The sequence below is a fragment of the Phytophthora ramorum genome (genome assembly GCF_020800215.1).
Source record: "Phytophthora ramorum isolate Pr-102 chromosome Unknown Phyram_PR-102_s0025, whole genome shotgun sequence".
In the NCBI taxonomy this organism is placed as follows: Eukaryota; Oomycota; class Peronosporomycetes; order Peronosporales; family Peronosporaceae; genus Phytophthora; species Phytophthora ramorum.
The window spans coordinates 44,660-72,356 of NW_027150671.1; the positions used below are offsets into that span (position 1 = coordinate 44,660).

Below are 27,697 nucleotides of genomic sequence, written 5' to 3' on the forward strand. Positions count from 1 at the left end.
TGGTCCTTCCATCTTCCGACCGCCGAAGTTGACAAACAGAGCTCTCTTGCCGACTTCTGGCGTACATTTTAGTAGACTGCTTACCGGGTTACCGTCCCGAGAGAGGGCGTGGTTCGTGCAATGTTGCATCTTAGTTAGAAGAAAAGCTTAGACTCTCTGTATACAATGGCACACACCCGACCATATATACTGTCCTGTTTTCTTGAGTTTATCCCTGCTGTAAAATATGTTCCGAAAGTCTTTTAACGCAGGCTAGTACAGACATAGAATCATATTCCGTGAAAACGTTTGCTGCTAGCTGTATACGAACCCACTGAACTGTCTGGGCAGTGTAGAACACCAAACCAAACCGAAAACCACCCTTTACGGGAAATGGTCAGGCTGCCAGTTTAGTAGCCTCGATATTTGGCAAACGAAAAGCCAGTATTTCAAAATAGCATATTTTTATTGGTTTCCAAATTGATTTGCGGGCCCCAGGTCAAAGTAGGCTACTAAACTGGCAGCAGTAATATTTTGGTGCCCAGCACTGCGGATCGTTTTGACGTCTCAAAATTCCATCAATCTATAGTTCAAAACTCATATATTCATCCTGTGCCTCCTCTTTCCGGTGGCGCATGCAGTTCCTCAAGCCGATTATTGCTCGTCAAGATATCGACAAATTTGTGCAGAAGACGACCGAGGATACTAAACTGACCATTTCCCTTACCACGATTATCGCTTATAATTCGAGTTTGAGACACCAGACCGATAGCTTCGTTTGGTGATTCATGGGACTGGCAAGTCAGAATGGTATGCCCCAGTTGAAGAATTGAGTGCACTTCACGTTCAATCTACGTGCAGACAACAGAAGAGAATCGACAGCTGTGTGGTGTTGTAATTCACAGAAAACGTCGTTAGTGCGGCCTCCACGCAACAACATAACAATTCGCCTAGTCAGGTCGGCGTTGTTGATCTTGCACAAGGTTCCGGCGTCCCCTTTGCGGTTCGACCCAGCCAGGTTCAGTTGATCCTCCTCTCTCGCAGAGTGCTAAGCTCCAAACAGCTCCAGAATCTCGGAGTAGCTTCCGTTCCTCAAACCTTGTGACCTCCACTAAAGGATAGACGTTGAAACGCGAGCGCTTTTATATGCCACCGAGGGCAGAGTACGCTCAGCTAGACGATTGCTGTGCCTTCGGCTGTGCAGACCCACCGACTTGTCGATTCGACGAGGTTTATCTTCACATGTAACGAGAAGTGCCCAGCCTGGGCCGACCTGATCTCTTGATGCTACCAGTCGATTTCCCTACAAGCTATTCCTCTCGGGGGACGACGGCAGACATAATCCAGCCCACTCAGGGACTTATCGGAACAGTGTACGCTGTTCTTGGACTTAAAATATTCTGCTCTGGTTTTATTTAGCTATGTGTCTTCGAGGAGTCCCTTTGGGCTCCCCCTTTAGGCTTCTATCGATTGTGTACAAACTAATGCCGCGTTGCACACGGGAAATCTCTGAATTTTGTTAAACGTAGCAAATACTGTATGGCTAATTGAATGATATTATTGCATATTGAATGTATCCTACTTCTCAAACTAGCTTGCCAACGCTTCAAGACGGTGATTCTTTTGTAATGCGTTAGGACGTGGCTTGAAGCACTGCAAAATTTCCAACGTTAGAGGCCCCATGAGATAAAGTTGATGTAGACTTTTCACTCTTGTAGTAGCAACGTAGAACGATGAACGTTGCGAGGCATTCCGCGTTTTATGACGTAACGGAGCAAGGATCGTCTTTACCGTCGTTAACCCTTTCGCGCTCAAAGGGCGCATTATGCGCCTATTGACGGGCTTTTCCAAAGTGGGTGTAAAAACGGCAACCAAAACGGGGCATTCTGAGCTGTTTCATGTTTTGGCATACCTTGTTTTGTTTCCGCCAATCGTATCGCTTCATTATTATCTCATCATCTACCTACCAACGAATTATCCTGGAAATTTTGGTTGCTCAACCAAATAAACATGATCTAAACTCACCGATCAGTGCTGGAAACCACTGGCTCGAAGTGCTTTACCAAATGCATACTAATTCTCATCAAGGAAGAATCTATATATAGGGATGAGAACAAGATTTTCAGTCGCTCAAGACAAGAGGCTTGTGCAGCTTGCCGCTGTATATGAACGGCGTGGTTTGGGTGTATCGTGGTCTGATGTGCGTCGCAGCAGAGCTTCGTATATCGCCTTCATTCACTAAAAAAAAACTACGGCAGTGTTCTCGCCGACTTTTCCCCAAACTTTTTTTCAAGTAGGCTACGACACAAGGCACAGCAAGCAATGGAGTTGCTGCTGCTGCTGCTGGAGGTGCTGGTGGTGGTACTCATGCGCCACCACGGGCAACGACACAAGGCGCAGCAGGTGGGGCAGGCGATGGAGCGGCTGGTGGTGCTGGTGGTAGTGCCGTACGAATGACGGCTAGTGCAGCAATGCAAGCTGTGGAAAACCTGTTTGACTCTGTGAGAAAAACAGATATTCGCCAGGAATCGGGAAAGCGCCATCTTTATGCTGGTGAAATTCTTCCGGCTGGAGTGACAGCTTTGATTGACGCTGTAGGAGATATTGGAACGCATGATGCTTTCATCGACGTTGGTTGTGGTCTCGGTAATGTGGTTGCTCAAGTTGCGTTACAGACCTCGGCATCCAGGTGCTATGGTATGGAAGTGCGAGACGAAGTTCTTTTCGTGGGCTGCAGCTGATCGAGAAAGACTTGTTGATACAAAACTATACCGGCAAGATACATTGACTCTATGGAGACGCTAGCACCGTACTTCTCGCGTTCGAACGACCGTTCAGCCAAGCAACTATCATCTTAGCGCACCATCGCCTTTTTGAAGACAGTGTCAAGATCCATATTGGAACAGAAATTTGTCCAAGACAATAAGTATCTTGTCGTGCTGTATTTTGCGCACGATGGCAGCTGTGTAAAGGGGTTACTGTCCCAGTCAGTTGGACGTCAAGATCGGAATTGTGGCTTTACAAACTAAATGATAATTGACTTTCCGTGTTTGGAAAAGTGACATAATGACTGGAACTAATTTTGATATATGCACTCAGCGCTCAGGAGTATGATCTCAGGGTGATGGCGAAGCTGTTGGAGGAGGGCTAGGAGACGCAATTGGTGCCTCATTGCATAGGTTACCAACGCAAGCACGAGTGGGGTTTTACATACTGTCGGCGCGGACGCAAAAAACAGAAATGTGGTATTAGACTGTTTTTTGTTGTTGTATATAGTGCACGCACCGTTAAAACAAGATATAATACAGACAGTATTAAAGTCCTCCGTACCGTTCAAATACGTTCTCCAAGTCAGCCACGAGGAAAATGAGCCCTCTAATGGAGAGAAGGTCGCCTCAAACGTATTTTCGGTGGCGACCAAAGTTTTCCTTGGACGCCGGCCCAGATTCATCGTCACCTAGTGGTTCATCATCTGGCACGCGGGCTTAAGAATCTGTGGATTTGGACGCAGCTCTTTGTTTAATTGGACGTGCTGCTGGATTTGATGTCATGACACGACGAAGAAGAGCAGCGCCGGAAGAGCATGGAGGGATGCAGAAGCAGCACCAACGCGAAGGGCGAGACTAAAAGCACCGATAGCGTAGGAGGGGGGCGGGCGGGGGAGAACGCTAGAACCGAAATGAACGGCGGGAAGCTGTTTGCAATTTGGAATTGGCCAGTACGATACCATATTGGTGGTGTATTTTTTATAGCCAATTTATTGGTGATTTCCTACCGTATCGCAAGTGTCATATCCAGCAACCAAATTCACGGATATTTGCCTGCATGATTATCCTGTCGTAAATGACAATAACATTTGCAACGGATTTGAGAAATAGTCAGACATATGGTGGTCATAGAATGGGACAGATATTTAGGACAAAAGATTACGTTGAAGTAAATCTGATGACACCACTGAATACAGGAAGGGGTTTACCCCGATAACCCTCCCAGTGCGCAAAAGGATTCCAGCGAAGTCCTACAAGGTAATGCTCGAGCCACGCGCATGTGTGGGTAGGGGGGCATCAAATGCTAGACAAGGCTAATATCAAAGTAAACGCCGGCGTATTTAATGTTGTTCACAACACAATCAACGTAGTCCTGGTCCTTCGCCACTTCGCCCACCTCCTTATCTAGCAGTCCCAGGTTGTTTAAGCGTTCTATGGCGTGGTCAATCTGCAGCAAGGCTACATCATCGTCCTTCTCTCTGCGCTCCTTGAGCGCCCCTTTGAAGCCGTTCGCAATCGTGTCAGCCGTCAGGTCGTTCCACGCACTGGCAACCCACTCCACCACATCGTCTCGGGAAGGCGCTATCATCTTGATCGTCTTACCATCCGCAGTAGAAGCCTCGTGATCTCCCATCTGCCGCTCGAGATACTCGATCCAGCGCGGCCAAAGTCGAGTCTTGAGAGGACGGTTCCAGACAACGTCAGCGGGCTGGCAGACGCTTGTACACTCTGCAGGAACTGATATCAGCTCAACGTTGAGCTCTCTGATGCATGCGAGGATCGGATCTGTTCAATGGCCGCTAAACTCATTGAGCAGTAGCAACACCGGGATGTCCATGCCAGGCCGTGAGCCGAAGTTAAATCATAACCAGTCAATCGTTAGCCCCTCATCCCACCAGCCGCTACTGTTACCGTAAATCACGACGTTGTGTCAAGCTTGGGGCGGGGCCAGCTTCTTCCAGAGCAGGCGTCCAAAGTCGTGGCGCTTGGCGTAGCTCTCGGCGCGTGTGGCTACTATCTTGGATGGCGTCACTTTCAGCACTAAATAGGGCGGGTACTTGCGGCTGAGCGAGTCTCCAAGCAAAATACAGGTAAGCCGTTTCTTGTTTTTGCCTGTCGACCGCACCCACACTGTCCGCGTCCCTTTCGTCGTGATGGTAGACTTGGGCAGGTACTCGAAGAACACTGGTCTGGTCAGCATTGTAGACCATGTCTACGCCTAGCTCGACCATCTTTTGCTTGATCTGGACGTTGAAGGCATGGAGGGCGGCATTCGTATTGTCCGGCTTGATTTGTCCTTGCCGAGTCTTTGCGCGGAAAGCCAGGTGATGCCTTCGCAGGAATCCAGTCGCCCAGACATGTAACGCCGCGAAGACGTTCCTTGGAATACCCATGTTCTAAGCGATAGACAGAGTCGCTCAGTGCAGCATCAGGCTTGATACAGACAGCCCTGAACACGGTACGTGCTAATCCACTACACCATGTGCACCTCCTCCGCATCACGAGGCAGCGTTATAGCCATTCCACGTAGACGAACCTTGCGTAGCTGGGAAGCTCACGTCGTCTTGCAGAGTTCTTCGAGCTTGTCCTTGTTATTGCGCCATAGGTACACACTGGTACGCTTGGTCTGCCGCTGCGATCCGGTAAGCCTTTTGTAGAACTCGCTCATGGTTGCTTCCATGGTGTGGGTCTCGAAATAGCGAACAACATTGAGCCTGAACTGGTGAGTTGGCACTGACCGATTGAATTTCGTGTCAATATTTGTAATGATCTCAACGGGGTCCATCGAGCAACGTCGAACCATACTGTGGTAACCACAGCTATAAATCCCTGCGTGACCAGCACGACAACCAGCGTATGGGTAATGATCGTGGTCTTTGCTGCCTTACTCACCGCAAAGTCTTCACTGTCATAGACCCAGTCGAACTTATACCGATGATGGTACGCGCGCACAGTCACCACGTCTATTGAAAACACCGCCACGGACAGTAAACACACCACGCGCAAGGTCCAGTGGAGGATCCATTCGTTTTTTATGGATAAGTTCGTTTATAAGATTAAGTCCGTTTTGTATGGATACATTCGCCTGTGAGACTTGATGAGGTTGACAAATTGAGAGCGAAAAGTTTGCCAAACCTGTGAAATAATATGCCACTAAAATATGTTTTCACAGGCTTTTCAAATTCTCGCTCTCAATATTTGTCGATTTCACCATACTCTTTGCAAGTGATTCTCAGAACGAATTTTCGTTCCGCTCTGAATTTGTCCACTCCATCAAACTCGAAGGTTACCTTGTTAAATGAATAATATTAAATTCTGGCCGAGCTCTTCTAGAAAACTATAATGTTTCAGATTGAGAGCGGTCGAGCGACCGCTCTGAATTTGAAACGGATTATCAATTTTAGGATCCGTTACCCGACATTTGACTTTCCGAGCCATTTAAACAGCAAAGTGGAGGATGATCTGGCGCAAATTCCATAAACATTTCCGCATTTCCGTGGTGTAAACATTCGATATTGAAGGTTTTCCAGCGACGTTGGAATAGATTGTCACAGGTAGCTCTACCAGTTCCCGAAATTCACGATGGGGTCGAAGGTGTCGATGCTGGTGCTGTCGCTCGGGACAAGCGGCCTGTTGCTGCTGGCTGCGTCCAGGCTCAGTGACGCCGTGGCCAGCACACCGACCGTGCCGTTGGCCTTCTTCGCGCTGCTGCCCACGCTTGTGTCCGTGAACGTCGTCACCGAAGGTCACGGCTGGGGCCTCTTCGCGCAGGTGTGGGAGTCGCTGGCCGCCATCGGCCGCCGGGCACAGGAACACAAGCTCACACCAGCCGAGACTCTGGCCGCCGCGCGGGCAGAGCTCTTCAAGGCCTTCAGCGAACGCTGGCCGCAGCACGGCCGCGCGACGCTCAGCCGGCCACTCGGGCTCAGCAGCCATCGGCCCGAGGTTGTATCGTCCAGCACGAGTGGCAGCTCGCTGTACGAACAGGTTCAGGGCAGCTTGAAGGACCACGTGTTCGGCCGGAGCGCAGCCGACGCACCCGTGTACCTCATGGACCCGGTCACGGGATACTTCTTGCGGGCCACGCAGCATCGCAAGCTCGTGTTCACCAGCACGCCCAACTCGTCGTGTCTGTTCCACGTGGAGAGGGGCAAGACCCACCACTGGGGGTTCCGAGCCGTGGCCACGCAGAGGTACATCGGCCAGAACTTTGTACAGAAAATCATCGCGACCAGCAAGAAACTCCACGCCTGGGAAGCGTTCCGTGTGCTGCAGAGGCCGGGGGATAAGGGTGTGGGCACTTGCAGCCCGCAGGTTTACTTGATTATGTGTTCGGCCAGGTTCGGCAAGGGCATGTGGCTGGCCAATAAACCAGGGTCCACAAGTTTTGCGCACCCGCAAGTTCCGACGAGCAGACGCACCAGTTTGAGTCAAGATACCGAAGAGGACTCGTTCAGTGAACACGAACGCAGCGGCCATGGGTCGTCTCGCAAACGTGGCGTGTTCTTGTCCAAGCAGTTTGATCACGCAGTCGGGCTCTTGTACAGCTCGGATTTGTCGTCGCTGCTGGCTGCAGCGGCGGAGGTGAGCTCAAACTCGGGTGTGTCGTCGACTTCGCGCGCGTTGGCCCGAGCACAGACGGCGCCGCACCTGACGGGTGGATTGCTGCAAGCGAAAGGCACTACGTTCCAGGCGCCGATGCTTACGAGGTGGGATCTGGGTGATGTCCGTCTGCCTTGGCTAGAAGCTGTCGTGGATGCGAATGCAGCTTCTGGACGGACTCCTTCATTCTTAGAGATGGCTGAAGATGATATGACGGAAGTGATGACGGCACGCATACCTGGTTCAAGCGTGCACGAGTTCCTGGAAATGATAGCCCCGCGCAGTACACGTCTCAAATGCCAAACTGAGCGGTCAGTACTCACCCAGTCTGCGCCGGTGCGATCCTCTGCAGCTGCAAAACCCGCCAACTCGAGCAGCGAGAATGGAAATGAGAATGACATGCTTCGCGACTGGCATTCGCACCCGCGCTTTGGACTGGTGCGCGCCTTCAGCTATCGCCCAGATATTGGCACCCTGTCGACGCCTCCTACTACGGGTAGCAGCAGGGGCATTGCCAGGACCGCAGTACCGAGTAGCATGAAAGCCGTGACAATCGAGCAGTATCATTCTTGCTCGGTTGAAGATGACCTGCTCGATCAAGGCGCGGAAAGTGGTCGTGGGGAGGCACCGCATAAAGCGGCGCTTCGATCCAAGATTTACACGCTCAGCATCCCTTTCAGCAACTGCTTCTCTATCGAAGTACTCGTCGATGTCGAAGATGTTCCAGTGACTGATGATGACACGAAGGAGCTGCTAACTGAAGAAAGCGCTCCTGGGCTGGATGTAGACGGCAGACACGCGAGAGACCCGGAACACCAGTCAACGTTGCAAATTCGATGGCGAGCAGGCGTGGTCTTCTCGCGTGATATAATGCTCAAGACACAAATCGAGCGTGGGGCTCTGGAAGGTGTGCGAGGTAGTTGTGTGACGGTATTGAAGTTGCTACGAGGCCAGAATACAAGACAGCTCTTCGCTACCCCCCTGCCTGTGCGGCGTGGGTCGGTTTTAAGTGCCGATGCGCCTAATGGCGTAACTAAGGACATCGCCGTCGCGCAGGCTGCAAGTGGTGCTTTAGACTCAACGTCTGGGCGTGGAACGCGAGAGAAGCTACAGGTGAAAGGAGACTTGGCATTCCTGCCCCGCGCACTTGCACTCGAAATCACCAAGGGTCTCATTTCGACGATTAGCGATACTAATTCGCTCTCTGACAGCCTCAGCACGCTACCTGTTCACTTACCGTGGAGACCTTACAATCCTGGGCATTCATTTGCACACGCTTCGCATGCGAGCACGGTGCCCTTTTTTGAGAGCTCCCCCGAAGAATTTGCCCAAGTGCTCGAGGAAAACATGGGCACTAAGGTTACAGCCCAACTCTTTTTCGAGGCGCTGCTGTCCGACGCCTGTTCATTCTTCCGTCCTGCTCACGAAGACAGCGGGACCATGGATGTGGACATCAGTGCCTGGCGTGTCATTGTGGCAGCAGGGCAGTCGCGTGAACGAACGAATGGGTATATTCGCAAACAAGTTTTCCGCATGCCCCTGACGGGGATTCCTGGGGTCCATGTTGCCAAGGTTGAGGACTTCCAGTACTACGCACTTGTTAAGGCCCGAAGCTCGCCACCCTCGCCAGACCATATCAATGATAGCGGCCGGGGGGACAAACGATCTCAAAGTAGCAAAGCCTGCCAACCGATGTCGCTAGGTCGGGACAAGAAGCGACCGCCGTCTGGACTGGGGCAGCACAAGGACTCGAAGCCTCGCGACGTGAAGCCCCAGAGTATGAAGCCCCGACGTCTCGAATTCGGCATGAAGCTGTTTGTGCCTGCTTTGCCGGAAGGCTCCCAATTTTCGGTACGATTGCGTGATTCAGCCCCTGAGAAATGCTCGGCATTTAACTACTGTTTTTGGTGACAGATTGAAGTACTAGCGATTGTGGAGCCAGCAGAGGATGATCCGTCGAACAACATTCTCCGTATCCTCTTTGCGTCGCCTCCACGACACCGACACCCGGAGACGCGCGCGCATGCTGTGGTGAACCCGCATGTGGTGGCTGGCGTTTTACGCGGGCTGAAGCAGATCTGGAAACAAGTGGCTCATACCATGGTGGAAATCTGCGAGACCAACAGCGACTACGTGGTGTTGCCCCATCAACTCCAGCCTCCAGGACACTCGCCTCAAGGGCTCGATGAGCAAGAACTATATCTGCTACAGCAGTCACGAGCGAATCCGCATCTGCCGACACACGATGAACTGGCGTCGAGACTGATAGAGGCAATTGCAGCAGTGTATTGAAGTGAGAGAAGTGGCGCGTGAGTACAAATGCACGGAGTTTGATTGCACTCGCGCTCTTCTCCCTCCAAAGTGAAGCTCGCGATTCAACGTTGCTACATGACCTACATGGATCGATACGGTACGGAGCTGTCTACAAATCACTGAAGCTGTGCATGCTGTCGAAACTTGAGTCTTGCGTTGCCACCGATGCTACGTACACGCTGTGCTTTGTCAATGCAAGATTCACGTGCAGCCCGCCTAAAAACCGGCGTTTGGTCGTGACGACAGCACGAACGCCGGTTTAACAAGCTGGAAAACGCCCGATTAAAGTGTCTCGTTGTGCAGTATACATCCTTCACCTGCAGAACGATAGCGATAAATATTCCTCGTCTTGGCTGCTACTACTGAGTGTGCCGTACAAAAGTTGCATTCATTATTTTATTACGTAAATAATCCTGCCCAAAACCCTTGGCACGCGGCACTTTAGAGATTGCTCCGAGCTAACAATTGTCCAGGGGCTGTAGGATCGTGGCAGCGGCGGCGTAGCGCGCGCTTCGTGTATTGACGATAGAATTTGGTCTCGAAATTTGGTTCATGGGGAAGTATGTTTACTACACATCTGTACTCCATTTATCCACCTGACATTATAAAAGAGAGTGCGGATCACTTGTGTCGTGCGGTAGGAAAGGCACGAGCGCGCCAACCACGACGATTGGGGAGGAGTAGGAGCCCATCAATCCTTCCCATGTAGGCGACTTGGCTGCCGCGGTGCAGAGCAGTACAATACCGCAGCGTTTTGCTCAACACCCGTGTTCGCCAAGGTCAGATTTCTCCATTCTGAAATGGGAGAAGAACGACTTCCAGCATGGAAGCTGTTTACAGACGCCGGGTTAAGAAAATAAAAATAAACGCCGGTTAATCCGGCACGCGCTGGGTCGGATAAGTGGGAGCCCGCCTCAAGCACCGATCATTTGTGTCTATCGCTTGTATAATAAGTACTGTACTTCAGCACCTTAGGCTTTGACGCACCTTTGTCGGCGCACGCTCGTAACGGAGCTGCCTCTAGAAGTGAGAGCGGTTTATTAAACGATATGTGGAGAAGTAAAAGTGGGGGTCTCTACTTCATGTTCACGTACCGGGTACACACACACATCAAGTCCAATCTCAAGAGTGCTCAACGTAAATCAAGGGCTCTCGAGTCACGACGAACGGCATAAAGGTGAGCACAGCACCAACATTGCATTGGAGAAGGGAAGGAAACAGATCTCTCTTTATATCCTTGTTCTCATGCCACGCTTTTCCTTGGAGAGCACACGCCACGGAATGCCCGCAGGCCTCTTCATTTTCGCTTTCGCGTTCCTGAGCTATCTTCGATTAATATCGACGAACAGTACAACGTTGTCATGAAACCAGCTGGACTCGCCTCGCTCGCCCTCGTGGCCACCGCTGCTACGCTCTTCCCCACGGCCCACGCCCACGGTCAGATGTTGATTCCGGTCAACCGGCAGATGTCCGACAAGTACCACAAGGACTCGGGCGCTCTCATCAACATCGGCCTCAACGAGCTCCAGATCGCCCCCATCGAGGGTCTCTCCCAGCACAAGCAGGCCGATTTCCCTCCGTCCGCGACCTTCAACCTCCAGAACGGATGTCGCGGTACCGTGTACGAAGAAGGCAACAACGTCACCACTTTGGCACCAGGTGCTGACTTCGACGTCAAGTGGAATATTGAGGCTCCGCACCCGGGCTTCATGAAGCTGAGCATCCTGAAGCCCAGCAAGGACTCGAAGGGCAAGATCACGTACAAAAGCTACAAGACGCTTCTGAACGTTGAGCCCTTCGCTGAAAATGGTGGCCAAGGTAGCACCACTGCCAAGATGCCGGCCGACGTCTCCGGCTGTACGAAGCCGGGCGATTGCGTCCTGCAGTTCTACTGGCACTCGGACATTGCCAAGCAGACGTACCCGACGTGCGCTGACATCGTCGTGTCTGGCAGTGGCGGTGGTACCACGACCTCAACATCGACCACAACTACAACTGCAGCCTCTCCGGAAGCTGGTAGCAGCACCGGAGGTGCACCTTCAACTAACACTTCTCCATCGACGAACTCCTCACCGTCGACGAACAATTCCCCATCAACGAACTCGACTCCATCGACGAACGCTCCTTCGCCGACAAGCGCGCCATCGACGAACTCCTCACCGTCGACGAACACTTCCCCATCAGCGAACTCGACTCCATCGACAAACGCTTCTCCTTCGACGAACTCCTCACCGTCGACGAACACTTCCCCATCAACGAACTCGACTCCATCGACAAACGCTTCTCCTTCGTCGAACTCCTCACCGTCGACGAATTCGTCTCCGTCGACAAACGCCCCACAATCGAACGCCTCCCCATCGACGAACGCTTCCCCGTCGGTGAACACTTATCCCAGCACGACGCCGGCCCCCCAGACCGGTGGAAGTGCCCGGAGCTCTTACAACTTCAACTGGTGAAGCAGCAAGGACCCCCACAGTCACAACCGGTGATCAGGGAACGACGTCTTGAAGAAAAGTCAGTGTTTTATTGCGTACAGTTGATCGATGGCCACCGTATCGTAGCCACAGCTTAATCAAAAAGTTTTCTACTTGAGGTGCCAGTACCATTCTCGAGCAGTAGCCTCGCCTACGATACTGCAACAGTCTGGGGTTAATCGCTCCCAGCAGTCAATCAGCGAGAAGGCACGCACGGTCTCAAGACAACACAGCGAGGAAGTTACATGTAATAACTATCATGATTTATTATAGTGAACGATCGGGGCACCTACCAGAAGGTAAAATGATGAACCACAAAATGACAGACCGATCCCAGGAATCAGCTGTGCAGTCTCGGCACACGCATTGTCATGTGCTGTGCAAAGTGGGGCCAAACTCGCAAGTCGCATTACGACAGCCAAACACGAGATCAATTACCGATACAGCATCTAGAATGCCAGGCATTGGTCCTCACAGTCGAAGAGGAACGGTTGCAAGTCTCTCTCCACATCTTTATGCATCCACAACTTGCAACACTCTCTCTTACAGAAGTGCATTGAAAGAGGGAGGTCCTCACCTCGCTGATCGGACCGGCTTGCTTTCCTGCGTCAGTGCTCACAATCTGTACCCCCATCTCACCCCCACGCTGCAGCATACCCTCTTCACCGCCCCGCCGCGCTTTTCCCTTTTACCTGGCTCAACCACATCGACCCTACAGGGTGGGGCCCTGACCTCGTGATCTTTTACTGAGCGCTCGGTCTCCTCTCATTTCTACTTTTGCATTCTCAAGCTATCGCTCCTCCTCTTAATCGCCCGGCCGATTAACCCGAACAGTGAAACGACACCATGCAGCCCACTGGAATCGTCTCGCTTGCGCTTGTGGCCATCGCCGCCGCTCTCTTCACCACGGCGGATGCTCACGGTCAGATGCTTGTGCCTGACTACCGTCAAATCTCGGCCAAGTTCCGCAAGGATTCAGGTGCCCTCTCTCAGGCTGGTGACCAGGAACTGCAGTACGCCCCCGTCGAGAACCTCTCAGGGCGCTCGCAGAAGGACTTCCCCGAGGCGGCGACCTTCAACCTCATGAACGGATGCCGCGGAACGGTCTACGAGGAAGGCAACAACGTCACCACTTTGGCGCCGGGCGCTGACTTCGACGTCAAGTGGATCATTCAGGCCCCGCATCCTGGTTACATGAAACTGAACATCGTCAAGCCGAGCAAGGACTCCGCTGGCAAGATCACGTACAAGACCTACAAGGTAATCAAGACGGTAGACCCGTTCGCTAACAACGGCGGCGAAGACGGCACCACTGCTACCATGCCCAGTGACGTCTCGGGCTGCGACAGCGCGGGAGACTGCGCTCTGCAGTTCTACTGGCACTCGGACATCGCCAACCAGACGTACCCAACGTGTGCCGACATCATTGTGTCCGGCAGCGGTGCTGGTACCGGAACCTCTACCACCACGGTCACCACTGCACCGACTACGGCGTCGTCGTTGGAGACCTCAAATGCCGGTAGCGAAGAGACGTCTGTGAGCGGCAGCAGCGATCAGACTACTCCTTCTTCCAACACTACGCCTTCGTCAAACACTACTCCTTCGTCGAACACTACTCCTACGACGACTGCCCCGAAGGCCACGACTGCGACCCCGACGGCCACGACTGCAGCTCCCGTTGCTACCACGGCTCCTAGCACCTCCGTTTCTGAATCTTCCGTCGCGGGTGAATCGGACGGTGCCAAGTGCTCACGCCGTATGCGCCGCGATTAGATCTGAGCGGCGTACCGGTACATGTAGCAGAATTGAGTGTGGATGTTTTGTCACGTCGGCGTTATGTAGTTGGGAGCCAGTGGAACCATGAAAGCAACAGTCTTTGTCTCGGAAAACTTGCGGAGCCCTGCACTATCGACCTGGTCGGGTATGAGGACCAGGTTGTTGATGATCCTCTTGGCCAACGCGTAGCGACTTTGCACTTTCGAGGGTCAATCGGTGACTGTCAACGCACGCTCGCGTCCATGTGGCGAAAAAGGTGGGATTTTAATCCGATGTTCGTGTCGAACAGCGAACACCCTCAGCTTAATCCGCTTCACATGGAGGCTCGGCTCTCATTGCAGCCACACGTGGGCTTTTATAACCTTGACGTCTCCGCCCGAGTACAAGCTGCATTACTTCAAGCAAACTAGGTAAATGTGCATGGTTGTACGCACCCTCTACAAACCCAACACGTGTTCGTGGGGATTGGCCAGTCATCTGATCAAGGAACAGATGGAAATGGGTCACATTGACGACTATGGAGTGCCCAGCCGGCCGTCTCACCGTCAACAAGCTCCACAATGACCACAGGTCGGCAGTCAGTCTTGCTGTTCGCTTTCATTTCTCAATCTCCATCCAGTCAAGCACATCGAACAGCAAACAATGCCGTCAACTGGACTTTTCGCAGCAGTGGCCGCCGCCGCGCTCTTCTCCACGGCCCACGCCCACGGTCAGATGTTGATTCCGGTCAACCGGCAGATGTCCGACAAGTACCACAAGGACTCGGGCGCTCTCATCAACATCGGCCTCAACGAGCTCCAGATCGCCCCCATCGAGGGTCTCTCCCAGCACAAGCAGGCCGATTTCCCTCCGTCCGCGACCTTCAACCTCCTGAACGGATGCCGCGGTACCGTGTACGAAGAAGGCAGTAACGTCACCACTTTGGCACCGGGTGCTGACTTCGACGTCAAGTGGACCATCCAGGCTCCGCACCCGGGCTACATGAAGCTGAGCATCCTGAAACCCAGCAAGGACTCGACGGGCACGATCACGTACAAAAGCTACAAGACGCTTCTGACCATCGAGCCCTTCGCTAACAACGGTGGCGACGACAGCACCACTGCCAAGATGCCGGCCGACGTCTCCGGCTGTGAGAAGCCGGGCGATTGCGTCCTGCAGTTCTACTGGCACTCGGACATCGCCAACCAGACGTACCCGACGTGCTCCGACATCGTCGTGTCTGGCAGTGGTGCTAGCACCCCGTCAACGCCCACCAAGGCCCCCTCCACACCTGTCTCCACCCCAAAGCCCACCAAGGCCCCTTCCACTCCTGCCTCCACCCCGAAGCCCACTACGGCCGCCCCCAAGCCCACTACTGCTGCACCTGCTGCTACCCCTGTGCCTGCTTCCAAGGGCCAGACCGATGCGTCGGTAGCAGGCGAGGCCGAGGCTGCCGGCAAGTGCGCTCGTCGTATGCGTCGCAACTAGAACGTGCGGCAGCAATGTAGTGGTTGTATCTAGTTTAGACGTTCGTTGTCGTAAGTAAGAACGAGTAGCTGGGAGCATAAGCTTGACATCAACAATGCACGTTCCTCTACCAGAAGAAACCAACGCTTCAGCTCATCGCAGCTCGGTGGTCGTGGTCGCATGCCACGTCACACTTTTCAACGTAACGGCCCGCACGCCATCACGTTCTTCAGTTGAGATGTCTTACCACTTGCAACAACGCCAAGTGGTACTAACGCGGTTGTTTATTTCTGGCGGTGCTGATGTTGCTGAGCGCTTGCCACTGGACAATGTGAAGTGAAGAGGCGTTGGCGTTGGAGCTTGGAGTTCCAGTCTGGCGCATGCGATGCAACAACCCAAACTCCAGGGCGGAAGAAGTCAAGTTCGACTCGATCGCACGTTGCGAGAGACTCGAAGCGAGGCAATTGATGGCTGGAGCCCGTCAGTTTCGCGCCCTGGATTCGAGAAGCCTGCACCAGTACACCAACGCGGGTTGCAGCTCCGAAGACGAGTGCGGACACGGGTCCTTTAACTCTCACTCTCACTTTCCGCTTGGACAGCTCACCTCGACGACCTCGTCGTACCAGCCCCACCCAACCCTCAAAGACACTCCTCACTCAAGCGCGGGATGAAGCCTTTCCGTTGGTCCCACCTTTGCACGACTGCTGTCGCGCTCGCGGTGGCTTCGCTGCAACAGGTTCAAGTCGATGCCTGTACAGCAATTGCTGTGACTCAAGGAGCAAGCGCAGACAACTCGACGCTGATCGCGCACACGGACGATGCCGGTGATGCAGCCTCTGATCTGCGCCTTGTTCGCGTTCCGGCGCAAGATCATGAGCCGGGCAGCAAGCGTGCCGTCTACAACTTCAACGGCGGATACCCGAGAGTAGTGGCGCCGGACCGTGGCCCCCACTACCAGCCTGTGCACGACCCACTAGCAGAGGTGGAGCAGGAGTACATGATGCCGCTTGGGTACGTCCCGCAGGTGGAGCACACGTATGGGTACTTCGACCAGGACTATGGCATGATGAACGAGGTGCAGCTCAGCATTGGCGAAAGTACATGCGGGGCCAAGACCGCCGGGTGGCCGCTGAATGTGCCTGGAGGCAAGAACATGTTCGGCATCGCAGAGCTCACCAAGATCGCACTTGAACGCTGTGCGACTGCGCGTTGCGCTGTGGGCACCATGGGAACGCTGGCCGAGAAGTACGGCTTCTACAGCGAAGACAGCGGAGATATGGCGAAACCAGACTTCGGCGACTCGGCTGAAGCGCTTGTCGTTGGAGATAAGCTGGGTGAGGTCTGGGTCTTCCACGTCATGACCGGCAAGGACGAAGCTGGGGCTGTGTGGGCAGCGCAGCGCGTGCCTGACGGTCATGTGACGGTGATTGCGAACGGCTTCACGATCCGTGAAATCGACCTGAGCCAGCCCGACTGGTTCATGGCCTCGAGTAATGTGCGCTCGCTTGCTGAAGAAATGAACTGGTGGGACCCGAAGGGGGACAAGCCCTTCGACTTCACTGCCGCCTACGGCTTTGCGGACAAGGATGCCATCGGCCCGCTTTACACTGGACGCCGCGTGTGGCGCGTTTTCGACGTGCTGGCTCCGTCGCTGCAGCTCGACGCCCGTCTCGGCAGCTTCTCGCAGTACGCCACCTACCCGTTCTCCGTGAAGCCCGACCGTAATGTGGAGATGTTCCAGATCATGGATCTACTCCGCGACCACTACGAAAACACGCGCTACGACATGACTAAGGGCTTGGCTGCTGGCCCGTTCGGAGCCCCTGTGCGATGGTCGGGTAGCCCCGGTGGCGTCATTGGCGGCTGGGAACGACCGATCTCGATGTACCGCACGCTGTTTGCCTTCGTTCTGCAGAGTCGTAGTAACAAGGGGCCGGATGCTGTTGGTGGCGTTGCATGGTATGCTCAGGATGCCCCGCACGGCTCGGTCTTCGTTCCGTTCTCTTGCGCGCAGCACGATGTGCCCAAGTCGTATTTGCTGGGCCAACAAAGCAAGTTCAACCCGCAGTCTGCCTGGTGGGCCTTCAACTTCGTGAACAACTGGAGTCTGCTGCGCTACAACTCGATGAGCATCGACATTCGAGGCAAGATCGACAGTTTGCAGAAGGAGGCCTTTGCCCGACGACGCAAGATGGAGAAGGAGGCGCACGAAAAGCGTCACTCTGGTAGCGTGAGTGACACCGAGCTGGTTACCCGCCTGCAAGCGCAGAGCAACGAGTTCGCGGAGCAGGTCGTGGCGCAGTGGTGGGAACTCGCATGGACGCTGGTGGCCAAGTACAGCGACGGCTACAAGACGACGGGCGAAGCTCCCGACCAGATGGCCTCGATCGGATACCCGGCTTGGTGGCTGCAGGCCAGCGAGTTCGCGACGTGGCCCGGCGACACCTTCAAGCCCAAGGCCAGCATGCGCAAGCAACTCGTGGCCGTTGACAGCGCGACGGCGCAGGGTTTCGTTCGACAGGCAGCGATGGCCGAGAACGTGGAGGTGGAGGGCCGGAGCTACCCTGTCGCCGTCGGCTGGCTCATGCTGGGAGCGGTGCTGGGCGCCGGCATGCTCGCGCTTGCTAAAAGAGAAAGTCGCCGTGCCGGCTACCATGCCGTGGCGTAGGAGCTCGCCCGCGCAATATCCATACTCAATAGTACATGACCACTGGACACACGACTTTATGAAACACATCGCGCGAGCTTCAGGCCATAGGAAGCAGTAAGCACCGAGATGACAATAGTTAGCAACCCCCACCACTCGTTCATTCCAACCTCGTTTGCCTTCTTACACCACCCACACGACAATGGCAACGCTCAGAACAAGCACAACTTTCCCAACAGCAGCACGTATCGCCAACGATTCCGGCGGCTCGTAGGTGTGGCTGGAGCACCGCGAAAGCGTCTTGTTCTCGGCGTACACCCAGCTCCCAGACACGCACGTCGTCTCGGCGACCTTGGTGTCCGTGGACCCGATCTGCTTGGCCTCCTGGATCTCGCTCAGGCACCCGATATTCCCGCACACCTCGTCGAGGTAGAGACGATAGAAGTGCGAGTAGACGCACTTGTCGGCCACTTCCACACACAGAGACCGGCACGGCGGCAGCGGCGGCGTCGCGGACCCGCCTGTGCTGGCGCAGCTCACCTGCGTGCCGTTCACCTCTCGCTGGAAGGTGGTGGCCACCCACGAGAGGCAGTGGAAGTTCCACACGAGCTTGTGGCAGGCGGCCGTGTCCTTGAACTGCACTTGGTTGCCGAACGGACTGAGCGCCAGCGTCTTGGCGTCCATGTCCTCGCACACGCCCTGCTTCTCCAGCTGCGGCGTGGCCTCTCTGTTCATGCAGCAACAGGCAGCAACAGGCAGCAAGCATCAATAGGTAGGTCGACCTGTTTGTCTACAATCTGAGCACCAGAACGCCTCTTGCAAAGTAGTCGCGGCCGTACCTGGAGTAGCCGACGATAGGATCGAACAGGTACTGGCCGTTCATGATGGTGCAGTACTGGAGTCCGTCGCACTTGACGCAGTGCTGCGGGTCGAATGTTCCGACGGCGGTCGCGGCATCGACGCAGCCCCAGCTTGCAAACAACACGACAACAACGAGCAGCCCAGCACATCGGAGACCAAGTCGAAGTTGAAGCCGCCGATGTTGAAGTGAGCTCGGCGCCACGTTGCCGCCAGCTGTTGCCTCGGCTGAAGGATGAGTCATCGCAGCAAAGAGCAACGAGCAGCGCAGTCCCTCTCGGTCACCAGCAAGCGTATCAAACGATGAACGCAGACTTTGGGATGCGGCAGGTCTCTCGCGGGGGGAACGGAAGGCGACGATCTGTGAGGTGACAACGACAGCAGCACACAATCAGCGGCAATAGCCCGGTGATGCCAGGTCCGCGGGCAAGACAGCGGAGAAGCCCGCGCGCACTTGATCAAGGACCAAGATATCGGCGTCGCGACGCTTGGGGCCGCGGCTGCAGCAATGAAATCGGGACGAGTAGCAAGAAGTTCTTGAAAATGGTTCCGAGGCAACCGAGTGAGGCACGTAGGCGTGCCCGAAGGTTCACGGCGCGATCCCAACATGTGGCCCTTCTCTAGAGGACCGCGCAGCGCTGCTCGGGCGTTCCTACTCGCCAGAGACCGGCGGGCGATTGAAGCATCGAGACGACTGGCTGGTTGGCGTCCACGGACGATCGTCCGCCCCCCGGCTGCGTGAGCCATGCTGGTCAGCGGCGAGGATCGGCACGCGCGCGTGCTCCGCGACGTGCCATTGGCAGCAGCTTAGTCGAGCGCGCGTACAGAACGCCGATAGCGGAGCCCTTCGAGCCCCCGACCTGATCTACGAGTGTACCATTTTGGCGGCACTCGTGCGTGATGGATTGGGAGACAAGACAGCTGCTGCGCATCTCCCTTCCGTCCCTCGTCATCTCGATAAAAGCCGTTGGCCTGCGGTAACCCCTGTTATAAGAAAGCCATATGCATCGTTGTAGAGGATGAGAGTTGTATAGTTTTATCTATAAATGCTAAATCAACAGATGCATGGAACCATCGTAGTAGACAGGTCCTGGCGTGATCAGTTGGACCCGTAATAGTCGATTGGGTCCTCCTTCCAATCGAACATCAGCAGGGCACTGCAAAGCGCCCGCAACACGCTCGCACTCTTCAGTTGACTTGACTGGGCCAGGAGCCACCACCCAAGCCATTCCCGGCCATTCGCCAACTCACGCCGTGACGCCCAAGAGACCCCTGTCCAACCTTCGTATAATGCAGGACGAGGCGGCCGCGTACTTCGAGGCGCTGCTGCAGACGCGGCTGCACAGCCCGCCGATCCGCTGCGGCCTCGCGGGCGACAAAGGTAAGGCCATGTACGCCGAGCGCGCGCTCAAGGCCGGCGAGCCCATTTGGACCGAGGCGCCGTTCGTGGCCATGCAGCACGAGGACAACAAGGAGTTCGTGGACTGCTGCGACAACTGCTTCGTGCCGCTCATCGACAGCCAGGCCTGCTGGGCGCGCGTCATGGCCAGCAGCCGCGAGGTGGAGGGCGAGGCGGCCCCCGCCGACGAGACCGCGGCCAGCGCCGTGGACTTTGACGCGTCCATCGCGTTCCTCATGAAGGAGGGCGGGAAGGCCCCCCAGGAGAGCTACTTCTCCGTGTTCAAGCTGGCCGAGAGCCAAGTGCGCTGCGGCTGCGGCGTCGTCTACTGCTGCGATACGTGCAAACAGCTCGCGTACGCGCAGCACCACGCGCTGCTGTGTCCGCACTCGGAGGAGCGCGACTCGTCCATGGGCACGTTCCTGAACCACACGCTCGTGACCAACGAGATCTTCCAGCTGGCCGCCAAGGTCGTGGTCAAGATCGTGCTGCTCTTCGTGGCCACGCAGGACGTGGCCAAGGCCCGACAGCCGGTTGACATGTTCTGCAAACTGCCTTGGTGGGACGTCGTGACGACTGAGGACGACCTCGAGGAGGGCGAAACAATGGACGAGTACCGTGAAAAGTTCCGCAGTCTCATCGTGCAGACGTTCGACCACTTTATGACCGGCCTCAGAGAAAACCTCACGCACTTGGAGACGAACGCCGAGCTCAACGGCCTCTCGGCCGACGCCGTGCTGGCCTCGTGCGATGAGATCCTGAACGTCGACTTTTTCAGCCGCGTCGTGGGCATGTTCGAGATGAACAACATCAGCATGGAGATTGACCACCCGTTCCACGCACTAGGCGAGGCTTTGAGCGAGGCTAGTGCAGAGGAGAAGAAGGACATGCCACCTGTGCTCTCGCGGGTCAAGTCCGCCCTCGAGAAGTTTGCGGAGGAACACAAACACCAATTGTGCGACTGCGACGACGAGCATGAGCACGAGCACGAGGAGGAGGAGTGCTACGCGCTGGACGAGGACTTTGTGGGCGTGGAAGGCACAGCGCTATTCTCGGGTATTTGTACAATGAATCACAGCTGTGACCCGAACTGCACAGTGCTGTACACTAAGGACGGCGCTGCTCACGTGTTCGCCGTGCAGGATATTACGGTACGTTTGGTCATTGTGCGGAGCTCTAGGAAGTGAGATCTAACTTGTCGAGTGTTTGTACACTTTCCAGGAGGGGGAGGAGCTATGCATCTCGTACATTGATGTGGACCAGGAGGTGGACGAACGAGCGGAATGCCTTCGGTGTGTACCCAACTAATTCCTGTGTTGCTGTTCTATTGCAAAATTGTCGATGACTAACGGATGTCCAATCGTTCTGTGCGTTGGCATTGGCGCCCGACCAAGCAGGGAGTACCAGTTTGCATGCCATTGTACTCGGTGCGAGGAGGAGCGGAAGGCATAGTCTTGATTATAAGCGGAGGAAGTGGCCTTGGCGGGCCGTTCGACCAAGGTCCGCTTGTCCTTCGAAGACCCGAGTCCCCGTGGTGTGACGGTTGGCATGCAATTGCTATCCAGCCTCCACGTTGTCGTCACCCAGTCGTGAGTCCTTCCGCCGCAGCCGCAGTTTCCATCGCTTTCTCCTCGTAGTCCTCTATCTCTATGGATACTCTCTGTATGAACGCGTATGGTGCTTGTGCCGTTCCAGCGTGAAAACACAAAGCCTCCAGGCAGCAGGCGAGGCGAGTATCCTCCGCTCTGCATGTTAAAAACCAAATGAATTAGTTAAAGGTTTCTAGACAAGCAACCGCGAATTGAGTTCGATTGCAACGACGAACCGCGACACCGCGATGACTCATCCTTCAGCCGAGGCAACAGCTGGCGGCAACGTGGCACTGGGCTCACTTCAACATCGGCGGCTTCAACTTCGACTTGGTCTCCGATGTGCTGGGCTGCTCGTTGTTGTCGTGTTGTTTGCAAGCTGGGGCTGCGTCGATGCCGCGACCGCCGTCGGAACATTCGACCCGCAGCACTGCGTCAAGTGCGACGGACTCCAGTACTGCACCATCATGAACGGCCAGTACCTGTTCGATCCTATCGTCGGCTACTCCAGGTACGGCCGCGACTACTTTGCAAGACGCGTTCTGGTGCTCAGATTGTAGACAAACAGGTCGACCTTCCTATTGATGCTTGCTGCCTGTTGCTGCCTGTTGTTGCCTGTTGCTGCATGAACAGAGAGGCCACGCCGCAGCTGGAGAAGCAGGGCGTGTGCGAGGACATGGACGCCAAGACGCTGGCGCTCAGTCCGTTCGGCAACCAAGTGCAGTTCAAGGACACGGCCGCCTGCCACAAGCTCGTGTGGAACTTCCACTGCCTCTCGTGGGTGGCCACCACCTTCCAGCGAGAGGTGAACGGCACGCAGGTGAGCTGCGCCAGCACAGGCGGGTCCGCGACGCCGCCGCTGCCGCCGTGCCGGTCTCTGTTTGGAAGTGGCCGACAAGTGCGTCTACTCGCACTTCTACCGTCTCTACCTCGACGAGGTGTGCGGGAATATCGGGTGCCTGAGCGAGATCCAGGAGGCCAAGCAGATCGGGTCCACGGACACCAAGGTCGCCGAGACGACGTGCGTGTCTGGGAGCTGGGTGTACGCCGAGAACAAGACGCTCTCGCGGTGCTCCAGCCACACCTACGAGCCGCCGGAATCGCTGGCGATACGTGCTGCTGTTGGGAAAGTTATGCTTGTTCTGAGCGTTGCCATTGTCGTGTGGGTGGTGTAAGTAGCCGTCGCTGTACTTGGCCACCAGCGTCCATGCGAGTTCCCACCACTGCGCCACGACGTGCTCCGCGAGCTCGTTGCTCTGCGCTTGCAGGCGGGTAACCAGCTCGGTGTCACTCACGCTACCAGAGTGACGCTTTTCGTGCGCCTCCTTCTCCATCTTGCGTCATCGGGCAAAGTCCTCCTTCTGCAATCTCTCGATCTTGCCTCGATGCTCATGTCCACCCAGCTCCAGTGTGGTCCCTTTGCCGGTTTGGTGCCGTTGAACCATTTCCCCCCCTACAAAAACCAAGTTAAAATCCCGCGTCTATGTGATGTCGGACGGTGTCCGACTGTTTGGCCGCAGAATTCTTCCGTCTTCATCCGCGCATTTGGTACGAAGCTCGGTCACTGCGAGACGAGAAACCATCCAGCCAAACCACTCGCCGGCCCATACTGAAGCGCTAATACAGCACCAGTTTCCATGAACGACGACGTGGACTCGGAGCTGGAGCTCATCCTGCCGCCCTGGAAGGCATTCAAGTCCTCGGCCCTCAGCAGCGCCAAGAGCGGCGGCCTGCGCGCGGCCCGAACCGACCGTACGCTGGCCTCCTCCCCCCGCGCCGGCCGCCTCGTGGCCACCCCTCTGACTGTGTGTACCATGTATATGTGTGTGACGCAGTGAACCGCTACTCGAGCGTAGCCGCACCCTACGGCCCGGCCGACCCCGTGGCCAGCAACTACTTCCAGGTCGTCATCAGCAAGGCCAAGGCGCCCATCGTGTGCGGCGACGCCGGGCCCGTCAAGGGCAAGGCCATTTACGCCGACAGAGATCTGCCCAAGGCCACGAGGATCTGGACTGAGTCGCCGCTCGTGGCCATGCAGCACGAGCGCAACCGCGGGCTGCTGCCCAGCTGCCAGTTCTGCTACTTGCCGCTGCTGGGCAACGCCCAGCGCCAGTGGTGCGGCATCGTCGCGCGCTACAACGCAAAAGCCGCGGTCGCCCAGACAGGGACAGGCGAGGATGATGGTGGAAAGACAACCACGACGGCCGGACCAGTGGATGTAGACGCCTTGGAGAAGGCGCTCAGGCTCCTACGCATCACGCCGCAGAACTGCGGCATGGCCGGCCCTGGGGCCATGTGCACGTGCGGCGAGCTGTACTGCTCCAAGCTCTGCAGAATGCGAGCGCTGCACGAGTACCATGCCATTCTGTGCCCGCGCAACGACCCGTGCTCGGCCATGGGGGAGTTCCTGGAGCACACGCGCCACACTAACGACATCTTCTTGCTTGCTGCAAAGGTCATCGCCCGTGTGATCTCGCGGTATCTCGTGTGGCGCGATATTGTGAAGGCGCGTGAGCCCATCGACATGTTTTATAAGAAACCGTGGTGGGAGGTCGTTGTCGTGGAGCACGACGAGCCCATTTCGGTGTCGCATCAAGGAAACGGCGAGGAGATATCAGGCCAGACTACTGTCGGCAGCAGCGACGACACAAACAGTGACGGTGGCGGCAGCAGCAGCAACGACGACGGGTCGCCTAACGATGTCAAAGATATTGACGAGGAGCAGAAACCTGCCGCTGCTAGCGGCAATGCACCAACACAGGCACAAAACCCAAAACAGACGACACAGGGAATGGAAGAAGAACAGAAGCAGGGAGAAGACTGGTTGGCAGGCCCTTTGGCGGATGGGTCAAAGGCGCAGTGCTTACAGGAGATGCTGTCGATGACACATCAGCTACTGGTAGATGCGCTCGAGTGCAATCTGGTGCGCCTCGAACGAGAAGGTCAGCTGCGTGGCGTAACAGTGGAGGAGATTTGGCGTTGCTGCTCGAGTGTGCTCAGCTTTGAGTTTTTCACGGCCCAAATTGGTCTGTTCGAGATGAACAACATCAGCATGGAGGTGGATCATCCGTTCCATGCCTTCATCGACATTTTGGACCCAGATGTGCAAAACGATTTAACAGCAGGCGACCCAGACCACGACCATAGCGACGGACAAGCGAGTCGTTCCGCGAGACCACAGCTGACTGCTGAGGATCACACATTGATCGCAAGCGTACGGCGCGTGCTCGAATGGGAGGAAGAGCGGCTGCAGGTTATACAGGTGCAAGAGCGCCTCGAGAGGAATGACGGCAACGTGGACAGTGACTTTGACCCCATGATGCCACTGGGTTATCCCAGTATCGAAGGCACAGCGCTGTTCCCCATAATTTGCACTATGAACCATAGCTGCGATCCAAACTGCACCGTGTTGTACACCAAGAATGGCGACGGGCATGTAGTTGCTATCCGGGACATTAAAAAGGGCGAAGAGCTCTGCATCTGCTACATTGATGTCGACATGGACGTACAGATGCGCGAGGCAAATTTGCGCGAATACAAGTTCAAGTGTTTCTGTTCGCGGTGCGTTCAAGAGCGACAGCAAATGGATCGGCCCAGTCGCAGTCAGGAGCAGCGACCAACAGACAATCAGGGACAGGACCAGGCTAGCCACGCCGAATCAGATAAACCGAAGCAACCAAAGAACCCCAAGAGGAAGCAAGGCGGCAGCCAGGGACGGTAAGGCAGGTGAACTGCTCAGGTCGCGGCCATGAGCAGACACGTCTTTGCGTTAGAAAGTAGTAGTTCAATGCAGGGCGACTCCGTGAATTTCGTTTACACAGAGGGCAGAGAGGCAATCCAGGATGTAGGAGTAGCCGCACCAGTATCAATATCAAGCCTTGACTGTTGAATTGAAAGAGATAGATAGAGCTCGTCGATCTGAGCAAACGAGCTACCGCTAGGAGATCAACTCATAGCTGGTATGTGGCAGCCACACCCGAGATGCCGTTGAACAGGTAGGTATGGTTGAGTGGCTCGAACTGGTGCGTGATAATCTTGACAGCTTCCTGAGCAGCAACACCGCCCATCAGAGCAGCTACGTTGTGCAGCTCGACCTGGCACGACCGGGTCATCTCCAGCGCGTGGTCGTCAGTGATCCAGTCTGCCATATCGCTACCAGCGGCCAGGGACTTGGCCTTCGACACGAGCCACGTGCCATCCTGTGTGGCAGCAGCATCCTCTGAGCCTGGGTAGCGGTTAAACTCCGACGCGAACGCAGCCACCGCGCGGAGCATGAAATACCAGATCAACGGCGATTGCTCGTGGTCTTCCTCCTCCAGATCCACGCCGGACAGGTCCACATGTTTGTACTCCTGTGCCACACTGCGCGTGTCCAGCATGCCGACGCTGGGGGCGTTCTTACAGAATGCCGCCACTGCTTCAAACGAGACACTGCCCTCTGACAGCTTGAGCTCCCGCAACCGCTTGCACAGAATCTCATGCACTTTGGTCGCGTCCTCCTTCGCCTTGTTCACATACAGCTCCTGGAGAGCCACATATGCTTCCGTCGACGCCGTCATATCCGGAACAACGCCCGTTACCGGCAGCATCCCATCGTTCTGCTTGACAAAATCCGCCAGCGCATGGGCCAGCAGCCAGAACTCCTGCGTGTCCTTCGTCTTCTCCAGTGTCTCCACCGAGATCGTGTGAGAGGCCGCAGCGGCCAATACCGGTGCAACTTCGTCAGGAACTTGCGGTACCACGTACGCCTTGTACGCGTTCTCGGCGGCTTCAATAAAGTTAAGTTCATGGCCCGGCGGGCCCCACGCCATCTCCTGCAGACTCTTCTTGAACGCGTCCTTTTCCGGGAACGTGGCTGGCGGTTTACCTGCATGGCCCAGCTTCCACTGTTTCATGGCCTGCAACAGCAACACCACAAAAGGTACGTGTGCATGATCAATACTGGACAACGACTTCAGCTCAAAGCTCTCGGCGAACTTGTCAAGGGCCGGGAAAGGCCTCGAAAGTCTCAGTTCGTGACGTGGCGGATCCAATTTGGCGTCTGCGATGGCGTGTTGGGCCACCTGCAGCCTCAGCGAGCCCAAAAAGCCGTAGGACGTCACCAATAGCAGCGGAATTCTCTTGGCCAGGCAGAGTTCGGCCAATTGGGTCGTGGCCAGCTCGGCCAACTGGGTGGCCAGCACCAGATCGAACTGGTTGAGGTACTGGGGCTCGTCCTGCAGCACCTGCTGGATGCTAGCGTGGCGCGCAGACCCAGCCACATCCGCGTTCATCTCCAGCAGGAGTTTGGCCACTGTCTCGGCCCTGGATTGGCCCACGGCGTCCGCCGTGACGAAGAAATTGTTGGTGGTGTCGGCCAGAGTCACATTCTGGTCGTCCAGAACCGTGAAGCGCTGCACGCCCGGCAGGACCAAGTTCTTGAGCGCCTCGGAGCCTGTGGCGCACGATCCCACGAGCAGGACGTGCGTGTTGGCCAGGCGCCGCTGGCCCTCGGCGCCCCACAGACGCAGCTGGCGGTCGTACTTGTCGCCCATGATGAAATTGATGTGAGGAGGTCAAGATTTCTACCTAGAATTGCTGTGTGTGGTGGAATGATGGCTCTATTTAGTGGATTTTACATTTTACACAGTGGTCGACTTCAACTTTATGGTCGAATTCTTGCTGAGCTTCGGGACTTGGAATCTCCAAGTCGTGCATCACCGTACGTGTCAGCAACAGAGTACAACGATGGTAAGGAGCAATGGAGTCACAGGTTGTGCGAATGGTAGATCTATGCATCGACGTGGTATTTACAAAGGTTATGGTACAGGACGGCCGATTTTCGCCATGGGTTTTAAGCGGATCCG

General features: G+C 55.5%; 10 protein-coding genes across 10 annotated transcripts; 8 read left to right on the plus strand and 2 right to left on the minus strand.

Annotated features, from left to right (window-relative positions):
* Positions 1-6,329: 6,329 nt before the first annotated feature.
* KRP23_15095 (uncharacterized protein) lies at positions 6,330-9,641 on the plus strand (the record flags this gene model as incomplete). The annotated part of the gene is made up of 2 exons (XM_067885995.1): positions 6,330-9,200; positions 9,264-9,641. The coding sequence occupies 2 exons, from the start codon at positions 6,330-6,332 to the stop codon at positions 9,639-9,641; spliced, it is 3,249 nt and encodes a 1,082-aa protein (XP_067736758.1).
* Positions 9,642-11,023: 1,382 nt separating this feature from the next.
* On the plus strand, positions 11,024-12,118 carry KRP23_15096 (Myosin light chain kinase, smooth muscle; the record flags this gene model as incomplete). Its single annotated transcript, XM_067885996.1, has 1 exon — positions 11,024-12,118. One exon carries the CDS (start codon positions 11,024-11,026, stop codon positions 12,116-12,118), a length of 1,095 nt encoding a protein of 364 aa, XP_067736759.1.
* An 864-nt stretch (positions 12,119-12,982) lies between these two features.
* On the plus strand, positions 12,983-13,909 carry KRP23_15097 (uncharacterized protein; the record flags this gene model as incomplete). Its single annotated transcript, XM_067885997.1, has 1 exon — positions 12,983-13,909. The coding sequence occupies one exon, from the start codon at positions 12,983-12,985 to the stop codon at positions 13,907-13,909; it is 927 nt and encodes a 308-aa protein (XP_067736760.1).
* A 645-nt stretch (positions 13,910-14,554) lies between these two features.
* KRP23_15098 (uncharacterized protein) lies at positions 14,555-15,379 on the plus strand (the record flags this gene model as incomplete). Its single annotated transcript, XM_067885998.1, has 1 exon — positions 14,555-15,379. The coding sequence occupies one exon, from the start codon at positions 14,555-14,557 to the stop codon at positions 15,377-15,379; it is 825 nt and encodes a 274-aa protein (XP_067736761.1).
* Positions 15,380-16,025: 646 nt separating this feature from the next.
* KRP23_15099 (putative dipeptidase B) lies at positions 16,026-18,026 on the plus strand (the record flags this gene model as incomplete). The annotated part of the gene is made up of 1 exon (XM_067885999.1): positions 16,026-18,026. One exon carries the CDS (start codon positions 16,026-16,028, stop codon positions 18,024-18,026), a length of 2,001 nt encoding a protein of 666 aa, XP_067736762.1.
* A 162-nt stretch (positions 18,027-18,188) lies between these two features.
* KRP23_15100 (uncharacterized protein) lies at positions 18,189-19,107 on the minus strand (the record flags this gene model as incomplete). The annotated part of the gene is made up of 2 exons (XM_067886000.1): positions 18,189-18,732; positions 18,845-19,107. 2 exons carry the CDS (start codon positions 19,105-19,107, stop codon positions 18,189-18,191), a joined length of 807 nt encoding a protein of 268 aa, XP_067736763.1.
* Positions 19,108-20,153: 1,046 nt separating this feature from the next.
* On the plus strand, positions 20,154-21,714 carry KRP23_15101 (Histone-lysine N-methyltransferase ATXR2; the record flags this gene model as incomplete). The annotated part of the gene is made up of 3 exons (XM_067886001.1): positions 20,154-21,413; positions 21,484-21,554; positions 21,660-21,714. 3 exons carry the CDS (start codon positions 20,154-20,156, stop codon positions 21,712-21,714), a joined length of 1,386 nt encoding a protein of 461 aa, XP_067736764.1.
* Positions 21,715-22,099: 385 nt separating this feature from the next.
* Positions 22,100-23,026, plus strand: KRP23_15102 (uncharacterized protein; the record flags this gene model as incomplete). The annotated part of the gene is made up of 3 exons (XM_067886002.1): positions 22,100-22,362; positions 22,485-22,671; positions 22,751-23,026. 3 exons carry the CDS (start codon positions 22,100-22,102, stop codon positions 23,024-23,026), a joined length of 726 nt encoding a protein of 241 aa, XP_067736765.1.
* A 462-nt stretch (positions 23,027-23,488) lies between these two features.
* Positions 23,489-25,572, plus strand: KRP23_15103 (Histone-lysine N-methyltransferase ATXR2; the record flags this gene model as incomplete). The annotated part of the gene is made up of 2 exons (XM_067886004.1): positions 23,489-23,603; positions 23,687-25,572. 2 exons carry the CDS (start codon positions 23,489-23,491, stop codon positions 25,570-25,572), a joined length of 2,001 nt encoding a protein of 666 aa, XP_067736766.1.
* Positions 25,573-25,801: 229 nt separating this feature from the next.
* KRP23_15104 (NEDD8-activating enzyme E1 regulatory subunit) lies at positions 25,802-27,385 on the minus strand (the record flags this gene model as incomplete). The annotated part of the gene is made up of 1 exon (XM_067886005.1): positions 25,802-27,385. The coding sequence occupies one exon, from the start codon at positions 27,383-27,385 to the stop codon at positions 25,802-25,804; it is 1,584 nt and encodes a 527-aa protein (XP_067736767.1).
* Positions 27,386-27,697: the final 312 nt, after the last annotated feature.